We start from the raw sequence: 11245 nt of genomic DNA, 5'->3' as shown, positions 1-11245 counted from the left end.
TGGCTCCCAGTTGATTCCATAATCAAGTTCAAGATCCTCCTGTTAACCTATAAGGCCTTACATGGAATGGCCCCGTCCTATATTACCTCGTAGTCCCTTACCATCCAATGAGAACACTTCGCTCGCAAAATGCAGGACTGCTTGTGGTTCCTAGAATTAGTAAAAGTACGGTTGGAGGTAAAGGATTTAGCCACCAAGCCCCTGTTTTATGGAATAAACTCCCAGCTCATGTAAGAGAGGCCGACACAGTTTCTACATTCAAAGTTAGACTGAAAACATTCCTCTTTGGACAGGCTTATTGTCAGACTAGTTAGTATTTAGAGATTTAACTTAATGTTAATTTGTTTAAATTAAACTTAATAACTATTTCTTTTAAAAGGCTGCTAGAAGTTGAAGCTGGGGTAACTATGGTGCACTGGGGTTCTGTCCTCTTTTCTTTTCTACTTCTACGCTTCCTCTCCTCTATTCTTGATCATAATTTATCATTTAGTTCTCCATGCCTCTGTTTGGTGCAGTGCGATTCATGTATTGTCCCTCTTTCCCTCTCCCCTCCTGGGGAGTGGGAGTGCGTCCAGACTCCAGTTGGCTCATACGTGCTCCAGTTCCTGACCGTGTACCTCGCCTTTGCTCCCGCTCCTACACCTGGCTGTGGATCCTGCCTCTGGCTCATCTCTGGCTCGTCTCTGCTCTGTACCTGACCGAGTACCTCGTCTCTGCTCCTGCTCCTACACCTGGCTGTGGTTCATGTTTCTGGCTCGACTCGCGCCTTTGACTGTCCCCACAACCACGGCTAGATGAAGCTCGTCTGCTGGACTTTTATATATGTAGTTGTAGATTTAGATAAGTTAATTCCTCTCTAAGACAGCATGATTTTGTAATCACCTGCTGGTACAGGAGGGGATCCTTCATCACTTTCCCCACAGTGCTCCACTAAGGACGAAGCCATGTTCCTCTTAGAACAGATCTAAAGTACAAAATTGAACAGAAATCACATTTATCCCACCACAATATTACTAAAATGGCTATAAATAGTCTGTGGAAGGGAAGTTAAAATACGCACGAGTGTTGAACACAGCTTAGATACGTCGCCACATTTAGGGCGGAGCCTTTTTCTTCGTAGCCTGAAGCCGCATTTCAGCGACAAACCCAAATCATCAATATCTTCAAAAATATTAATCAAAAGTACTTTCCTGCTTTGTGGTTGTGAAAAAGTAATCAGTAAATATTTACATATTTTTATCTTTGCACAACTTGCAGTTAAATTATTTTTGGGAGGCTGTAGCTCAAAACAGACGTTCAAGCACAAGTTGGTCTTTGTAAACAGGAACAGGATGGTGCTCTGCCTCTGACCCTTCCTAGGAGAAACTCATGCTTAAAAAATGTTGATCTGTAGAAATAGAAAGTAAATCAACTGGGAGTGGAGAAACGCAGACAGTATTTTGGTGCATTTAGAGCAAAATCAGTTTGAGACAGGAACGTCTCTGTCGGCATCAAGGGGTCTTTGTCAATGTTGACTCAAAACTTTTGTTGTGGCAAGTGGGTGGGGCAAAACTTTTTGGTGTCGTGGCAGCTGCCCCCTCTTGCCACCCTATAGCTCCGCCCCTGTTCTTCCTGCATGTTTACTTTTTCATTTATATTCATTTTTTTCTGCCTTTCCACTTTTGATTATCCAACCATATTCTTTTCTTACCTGTTTATATTCATTTTACAAGCTTTCCTGTTTTTTATTCTAACATATATGTTAGAATATTCAGGTTTACAGTGTGTTTTACTGTGTTTTTATCTTGATAGGTGCTATACAAATAAAGTTTATTATTATTATTTTAAAGTTTTCCTGTTTTGTTGTTGTTTCAAATTTTGCTTTTGGTCCCTGTCCTGAGTGTTTCCACCTGTGTCTTTTTTTCTGCAAGTATTTAAGTCCTGTTGTTCCATTCCTCCAGTGCTGGTCCATATTATGCTCTTCCCGTGTAGTCTGCTGTTTTCTCTTCCGAGTTTCTTGTAGTTTTTAGTTTGCCTTGCCAGCTCAGCAGTGGTTTTGTTTTAGTTTTATTTTAGAGTATTAAAGATCCTGTTACACCTGGAACTTCCTGCCTCCTCCTCTCTGCGCCTGGGTACTTCCTCAACTCCCTCTTTGTAACAGTTCTGTCATTTCGTTTTTAAGACTTGATTATGTTTTTATGTAAAGCACTTTGGGAAGAATGAGTTGGAAAAGTGCTATACAAATAGAGTTTGATTTGATTTGATACTATGAACAGGATCAACCTTTTGTGTAAAAAAAAAAAATCAACCTGATAAATAAACTTCTAGACTTTGAATGTTGAGGTAGAAGACGGTCCTACAGGCAGTTTTCATTGACATGACGTGGCATTTAAGGGTGAAAAGTGAACAGTACCATCATACCTGTATGAAAGCATTTCTGTTGCATAGGTAAAAATAGAAATCAATAACAGAAATCCTTTTTAATTTACAAAATGAAGCTGCATTTCTTGACTCAAAATTAAAAAAGAAAAAGCAATCCGCCACACCGCTTTTTCTTCTTCAGCACCGCTCATTCTGTCATTAAATTAAAGTTATTGAAAAAATGGTATTTGACATTTCATTTTTTTTTAAAGTTCTCTGGTAAATGTGTAGCAAAATTCTATAAAAAATATCTAATTTGACAATTAAAATGGATTAACAGAAGTGCCTTTTCATTTTCCCAGTGTTACTGCATCAAATAACAAAAAAATAAAATTAAAAATCAATCCTCCAAAATGCTTTTTTTCGTTTTCTACTTAAAAACTGCTTATATTGGTATATGATATATGGGTATTGCATTTGCGTTTTCACAGTCACCGTGGGAAAAGTGTAGCATAATTCAATTCCAGTTAGAATTTTTATGGGGAGGGAGGGGCATCAGTAAGTGGTTGGCCCTAACGGCAAAAGTTCAGCATGTCAAAATCTGTGTTGAGGGGTGCTGTAGCTGCCCTTGAACAGCAAAATTGGCGCGAAGCTGCAGAAGACTATCTTATTAATGTGCTTTTATTACTGTTATTATTATTTTGAAGAGCCTGTTCGCTCATATTTTTTTTAAATCGGTGCAGTCAGTGCTCTTTTCTTGGCTGCAAGTGGTCGGAAGAAGGGTTAGCATTAGGCTAATACCTGCTAAAAACCTTTAGCCGTGGGTTAACTTAAACTCCATGCGAGCAATGCCACAATGAGCATCTTGGATGTAAATATGTGGGAATAATATCAGCCTTTATTTTGTCTGGACACAACTGGAAGGAGGAGGCTAGGGTCTGAAGCTCCAGACCACAGAACGTGGAAATGTTTCTCACAGTTTTAATTGTTGCGTAGCAGCCCTGAAAAACTATGTCAAGCAATCAAAACCGCATAGTGTAACAAAGCTCCCTTCCCTGCCGCTAGTATGAAGGATGCAGAAATTAGGGGTGTTAGAAATAATCGATTTGGCAATTGTGATCATTCATTTGTGATACTTGTATAGATTCAAAATGCTGATGTATGGAGCCCCAAACTGTTCATAATTAAATAAATAAGTATGACCTTGTGCCAATATACAATTTAGCCAGTAAATCTTTGATAAATATATAAAATGAAATTGTGAAAAACCTGCACACAGATTTTAAATTAGCCTTTATATTATTTAATGTATTTCATTTTGCTTTAAAAACCTGTCCATTATTTTAAAACAGCATTTTAAAATATTAATTTTAATCATCTTTAATATTATTAAAATTTAATATCTTTTTCAGAACCTTGGATTTCAAAATCAATGTTTTCCAAAGTAGCTTTGGTTTTATTTCACGTTGCATGTTTTTTAGAATGAATTGACTATTTCATAAAGAGCTTTTTCAGCAGGATGAGTCTGTCTGTCAATCAAACCAGACAAGGGGGAGACTCTTTTGTGATTGGCTACTCCTTTACTCAGACATAAGCAGCAGCACCCTAACTACATCGATCGAAGTTGCTTCAGTGAACGTAATGGCGCATGCACACCCCTCATCACTAGGGGGGAGTATGCACCTCAACACATCCACAGTATTACCAGATCTGGCGGTTTTGGTTCTAAATTTGCAGCAAGAAGGCCCCCGGTTCAAGTCCTGGGACATGAAACCGAACATCAATGGGGGACCTTTCTGTGTGGAGTTTGCATGTTCTCCCCGAGCATGCGTGGGTTCTCTCCAGGGTCTCCGGGTTCCTCCCACAGTCTAAAAGCATGCTTCATAGGTTTGTAGCCAGGGTAAAAATGGAACAAATAGAAAATTTCATGAATAAATAAATAGATAAATAAATGTTTGTTTCCCTTTTCGGCTTTTCCCATCAGGGGTCGCCACAGCGAACGAGTCCCACGGTAAACTTGGCAATGTTTTACGCCGGATGCCCTTCCTGACGCAACCCTCTCAAAGCAACCGGGCTTGATAGGTTAAAAACAGTAAATTCAAATGTTTTTATTTTGTTCCAATTAATTAATTTTTTTATGGAAGCTCATACGTTCTTTGGGAAGAGTTATGATTGAAATGTTACTTGCAGTGCTTAACAGCGTTGTATGTACCGTATTTTCCGGACTATAAGTCGCTCCGGAGTATAAGTCGCACCACCCCAAAAATGCATTATAAAGTAGAAAAAAACACAGATAAGTCGCACTGGACTATAAGTCGCATTTTGACGGGAAATTTATTTGACAAAATCTGAGACCAAGATATTATAACTTGCACAAACTCATATGACACAATCATAGCAGACTGTTTATCTCATAATTTGACAGTAATTCTTTCTCATACTTATTTATTTATTCCTTTCATGAAGCATCATTGCCCAACTAATTCTCTGTTTTCATCCTGTATTTGTAGAAACAGTTGTCATTTTTATTGCATTTCTGAATCTATGAAATCATTGGAAAATAGAATATTATGTTGGTAGCCTTCAAGATCTTACTGTAAAAAAAGGTTTGCTGATTCTCTGAGTCACTTAAAATACTCTTAACACTTAACATACCTCATACATCAAATTGACCCAGGAACATCATCTCTGTTCCTCACAAATGAAAATAACAGGAGGGTTAACGTTGTATTTATTTCAATTTATTTCTAATATAAGTCGCTGCGGAGTATAAGTCGCACCCATTGCCAAACTATGAAAAAAAGGGCGACTTATAGTCCGGAAAATACGGTAGTTACATTTGATTGACGTCCCTTTAATGATCGAGTGCGGAAAACGGTAGGTTATAGTAAGTCTTTGCTCAGGACTTGTAACTGTTGTTTACTGTGACGTTAGACTCGTAATTAGCCGACGCTAACAGGTTTAGCAAAGGACTGAGTTGCCGTCCACAAGATCGCCTTGAATCTAAAAACTCATAGAGGATTGTTCCCAGACTGGGGAACTAGCATTCAGATCCAGATAGCACTCTGAGCCACCCAGGAAGCTCAGAGGACCTCTGGCAACATGGGAGATGAGCCGAGGACGAGGAATCTGTGACTGCTAAGGGCAACACATGTTACAAAATGGAGTCGGAGCTGTGAGTTGGAGTGTGCCATTCCCGGACAGGAGCATCTCTAGGAGAAGAGAAGTTTGTTGGAATTAAAACTCAAATGCACAAGGTACCTTATTTTATTTTGCTGGTTCAGCCAAGCGACTGTGGAGTTTTTGGTCCCTACAAACACAAGAAGCGATTCAAGCCTGCAACGTAGCATTTAAAAGAGTTTGCCGGCTTTAGCATAAGTTTAAAACTAATTTACTGACCTGTGATTGAGAGTTTGCCTACACCAGAGGTGGGCACTGAGGGCCGCATTCATGCATGTTTTCCAGCATACCCTGCTCTGGCATGTTCTAATTGGATGGACACACCTGAACCAAGTAATCAGCCATGAGTAGGGCAAGATTATTGGCTGGACACACCTGAACCAGGTAATCAGCCATGAGTAGGGCAAGACTATCTGGAAATCATGCAGACACACCGGCCCTCGAGGCCTGGAATTGCCCACCCCTGGCCTACACTGTGAATGTGTGATTTGTATTTGTGCAGCAAGAGTCTATAATTTGCGTTATTTGGTAAAAACAACATATTAATATTGTTTTATTTTATATCCATTTAACTTTTATTAAAAATGGGGTTAATGTTCACATTCTAACTTGTGTTGGGACTTGATTGATTATTTGGGTTTCATATTCACCATGGAGTTTACGCTTATTTTAAACAGTGCCATTGATCCAAAATATTATTACTTTCAGTAAAATTGATCAGAGAATAAGAACCCAGAGCCCACTCATTCAATCTACGAGTACAGAAGGGCTACAGGCTAATTGTTAAATCCAAATTGTCCCCAGGTGACTGTGAGAGTGAATGGGTGTGTGATATGTGTGACTCTGCGACATACTGGAAACCTGTCCAGGGTGTCCCCTGCCTTTGCCGACAAGTAGCCGGGATAGGTTCCGGCAGCCCTGTGACCCCAAAAGGAAAAAAGCGGCCAAAAATGAATGTATGTACTGGTAAGTGTCATGATTGTGACTATCTATATAATTAGCCGGCTATTTTCAACTATATTGTGGTCTGTAGTCTTTTCAGGTTTTCCAAAGTACAAGTTTATAGTTGAACCTACTGGTCCGGGTTTTTTACTGTAACTACCCCTTAGAGGTACTACACTTGTATTAAAAGGGACGCCATCCATGACATTATCAAACCTGAGTCCCTGATTGGACAAATTTCAACCTGGGATAGGTTTCATCACACGTCCAATACCCACACATTTTGTACCTAGAGCCTGAAAACGGTCATAGAAACTTATGTAGTTATCCATGAGTGCAAATGTTTTGAACGCGGAAGCCAGAAACACCCTTTTACATAGACTTTTCATTGGAAGAGAACACACATTGCTGAAGGCGGTGTGAACATCGTTACCAACTCAACCCACATTTGACATATTTGCCGTTGAACGCCTGACATTTTCAGTAGTGGAGCTCGGTTCCTTTCACTCTTGTTCTGGAAGGGTTCATGGTTACGTCAGACGTCGATATGCCAAACTATCTCTTTCAAATGTCCTCAGGGGTGAAGCATTCCCATTAAATTTCAAAAACTCTTGAACAAGAATCCCTGCTACGGGGGCCTAGACCATATAGTCTCCATGTCCATTTCTCACCTCTCCAAAATATCATTTTACGGCCCACGTCTGTTTTTTTTTTCATGTCAATCAGCCCCTCTTGGAGACGCTCTCCCCCCGAGGCGATAATGATCCCTCCAGGCTTCAGAATTGGGTTAATAAGCCAGATTTCATGTCGGCAAACACGAACGGCAGGTGTGAAAAAACGATGAGGCGGTTTTTCATCGCCTCGTTTTTCTGTTAACAACTTCCAAGCAGTCAAGACAGTCTAGCAAAATGATGAACGAGCTCAGATATGGTGATTGATGGATAAGTTATGCCATTTAGATCAAGTGGAGTGTCCGCAGTAATTACTTAAACGTAAGTACTTAAACTTCACTCTGTCCTTCCTCTTTCCTCTGCTAATCCTTCCTCTATTGTTTTAATAAGTTTTTGTTTTCTGCTGCTTCCTTGTTATTTTTGTAGCAAGTTCTTCTTCCTTTTCTCTGTCAGGTAGGGAGGGCTGGTGTGCATGAAGGACCCAAAATGCAGAGACGGGAAGCACATGGTTCCAAAGCAAGGGATTTACTATAATAACAAAAAGCGCTGCCAAGTTGGAAAACCTAAACAAAACTCACTGTGGAAAAACTTGAAAACATGACAGAAGACAAACATGGACATGACAGCCAAGGAAGAGATGTTCATAGACCAGCCTCAGATGAAGGCAGAGACAAGATTTAAATACAGACAGGACTGACAAGACATAGGTGACAACGATCAAGAGAAATGGAACCAGGGAAGTAAAACTCAAAAACATGACAAAACAGAAAACCTTTCAAAATAAAACAGGAAACAGAACTCAAACATGACAGAAAACCATAAGCGAAAACCAAAAGAAAGAAAGCCAAACCATGACTATTTCTTTTGAGACCTGTCTCTGTCTTTCTTCATCACTTTGTTGTTTTGTTACTACTTTTCTCTTTCAGATATTTCTTCCAACATGTGTTTCTGTTCCTTCCATCACTATTTATTTTATGAGTCCTCTGTTCAGATTTTTAAGTCATGTTTTCTGTGGATAATTGAATTGCTATAAAGATATAAAAAAAGATTCTATAAAGTATAAACAATACATGGTTTTTAGTACTTCCTTTCTGAAAAAAACTAGTGAGATATTTATGTATTTTTTTCCTCAGTTTATTAACATAAATATCACTTCATAGATCCAAACTTCTGACTGTTGTTGCTAAAACACATTTGTTGATAACCATGAAGAACATGAAGACAGACTGTCCTGGTCTCCTTTTCTGAAATCTTCCTGATGAGAAAACCTTTGAAAGTTCAAAGTCTCGAAGGGAAACAAGCTGTGATGAAACCTTTACTGTAGAAAGAACTGCAGCTTCTTCAACTGGAACTCTGAAGCAAAATGACCAGAAATAATCTGGATCAAGAAACCTTCAGCTGTTCCATCTGTCTGGATCTAATGAAGGAGAAGACATTTGATGTCTTCTTTTTGTCTTTCTGAAAAGTTTAACTGCCATCTTCACTAAAGTTTTCCTCTTCCTGATCTGCAGCTCCTCCTTTGTCATGATGGGCGCAACCAACAAAAAAGAAAGGAAGAATCTGATTGGCTGAACTCACAACACACCTGTGTAAACATCTGATTGGAGGATCAGATTCAAACTAGATTTTGAGAAAGTGAAACTCTCACAGTCTTTGTGTCTGAGAGGAGAAATGTCGCATAAAGGAGTTGATCTTGATCAAGAAACCTTCAGCTGTTCCATCTGTCTGGATCTGTTGAAGGATCCGGTGACTATTCCCTGTGGACACAGCTACTGCATGAAGTGTATTCAAGGAATTTGGGATAAAGAGGCGAAAATCCCCAGCTGTCCTCAGTGCAGGAAGACCTTCATACCGAGGCCTGTTCTGGTGAAAAACACCATGTTAGCAAATATAATAGAGAAGCTGAAGAAGACTGGACTCCAAGCTGCTCCTGCTGATCTCTGCTATGCTGGACCTGAAGATGTGGTCTGTGATGTCTGCACTGGAAGAAAACGGAAAGCCATCAAGTCCTGTTTGATCTGTCCGGCCTCTTACTGTGAGAAACACCTTCAGCCTCATTTGGATGCAGCTCCATTAAAGAGACACAAGCTGGTGGAACCCTCCAAGAACCTGCAGGAGAACATCTGCTCCCGTCATGATGAGGTGATGAAGATGTTCTGTCGCACTGATCAGAAGTGTATCTGTTATCTCTGCTCTGTGGATGAACATAGAGGCCACGACACAGTCTCAGCTGCAGCAGAAAGGACTGAGAGGCAGAGAGAGCTGGAGGAGAGTCAACAACAGATCCAGCAGAGAATCCAGGACAGAGAGAAGGAGGTGAAGCTGCTTCAACAGGAGGTGGAGGCCATCAATCACTCTGCTGATAAAACAGTGAAGGACAGTGAGAAGATCTTCATTATGATGATCCGTCTCATCCAGAAAAGAAGCTGTGATGTGAAGCAGCAGATCAGATCCCAGCAGAAAAATGAAGTGAGTCGAGTCAAAGATCTTCAGGAGGAGCTGGAGCAGGAGATCACTGAGCTGAAGAGGAGAGACGCTGAGCTGAAGCAGCTCTTACTCACAGAGGATCACAGCCAGTTTCTGCTCAACTACCCCTCACTGCCAGCACTCAGTGAGTCCACACACTCATCCAGCATCAATGTCCGTCCTCTGAGATACTTTGAGGATGTGACAGCAGCTGTGTCAGAGCTCAGAGACAAACTGCAGGACATTCTGAGAGAGGAATGGACAAACATCTCACTGACAGTCACTCATGTGGATGTTTTACTGCCAGAACCAGAACCAAAGAGCAGAGCTGACTTCATCAAATATTCACGTCAAATCACACTGGATCCAAACACAGCAAATGGACTACTGTTACTGTCAGAGGAGAACAGAAAGGTGACAGTGCTGGAAAAACCTCAATCTGATTCTGATCATCTAGAGAGATTTACATATTATCTTCAGATTCTGAGTAGAGAGAGTCTGACTGGACGTTGTTACTGGGAGGTGGAGTGGAGAGACTTTGTTGATGTAGCAGTCGCATACAAGAACATCAGCAGATCTGGAAATGAAAGTGGATTTGGTTATAATGACAAATCTTGGTCATTAGTTTGTTATCCAGACAGATTATCATTTAACCACAACAACATAAAAACCTCCATCTCAGCTCCTGTTTCCTCCAGAGTAGGAGTGTACCTGGATCACAGAGCAGGTGTTCTGTCCTTCTACAGCGTCTCTGAAAGCATGACTCTCCTCCACAGAGTCCAGACCACATTCACTCAGACGCTCCATGCTGGACTGAGGTTGGGTTTTGTTGGAGATACGGCAGAGTTCTGTAAACTGAAATAGTTCCAGAAGTTCCTTAATAGAAGTAAAATGTTTGTCTTTAGTGATTTCTCTGCTTTGGATCATTTTGAACTAAACATTTTAACTGTTAATATTCTGTGAAGTAATCTTTGTAGTCAGAAATAAAGAGAGGAATGAAAAATCTCTAGAATGTGGATTTGAGACATTTTTGAACATGAATCTCGAACTTTTTGGAGTAAAATCTGTTTTCTTATTGTTTCTTTGAACTTTGGGATTTGACTGTTTTTAATTTTTATAGAAAGAAGAACTTTTACAACTTTGTTTTCTTTCCTTTTGCTTTATTTGACAACGTGTGATTGAAGATTTGTGTTTTCATTTCTATGTTCTTCAGAGAAAAGTTGTTTCTGATCATTTGACAATAAAAACATCCTGATTCTTTTGTCGTCATTCCAGCGTTTGAAATCTGATCAAAAAAAGTGTAAATAATATGAGCGAAGAGCTGAGGCAGTTTTCCTGGAACTCCAGAAATGACAGAGTTTATATAAATTTAATTTAATTTAATTATACTCATATATCGCAATATTACAACAAAGGTCGTCTCAATGGACTTCATACCAGTAATTGTAATAAGAACATGAATTCATAAAGAACATAAAGTCAAAGAATTCAATAATTAATGGCTACATTGAACTAAACAGACTAGCCTACACTGGGTAGCCCTGCCCTCAGACCTTCCTTCCTGGCAAGAAAACATTCCAAAAAAAAAAACGGAATCCGGAAAACAAGAAGAAACCTCAGGGATGTCCAAATATGGGAGGGAGGGC

The 11245-nt window shown here is 39.9% G+C and overlaps 1 protein-coding gene across 1 annotated transcript; it reads left to right on the top strand.

The window, feature by feature from the left end:
- Positions 1-8785: 8785 nt before the first annotated feature.
- LOC110016942 (E3 ubiquitin/ISG15 ligase TRIM25-like) lies at positions 8786-10861 on the top strand. The gene has a single exon (XM_023965375.2). The coding sequence runs from the start codon at positions 8805-8807 to the stop codon at positions 10461-10463; it is 1659 nt and encodes a 552-aa protein (XP_023821143.1). The 5' UTR covers positions 8786-8804; the 3' UTR covers positions 10464-10861.
- Positions 10862-11245: the final 384 nt, after the last annotated feature.

Source organism: Oryzias latipes, chromosome 17 (genome assembly GCF_053564925.1).
Source record: "Oryzias latipes strain Hd-rR chromosome 17, Olatipes_Hd-rR_3.1".
In the NCBI taxonomy this organism is placed as follows: Eukaryota; Metazoa; Chordata; class Actinopteri; order Beloniformes; family Adrianichthyidae; genus Oryzias; species Oryzias latipes.
The sequence above is the reverse complement of the archived record's forward strand: the minus strand, read 5'-3'. Positions and strand labels throughout refer to the sequence as shown.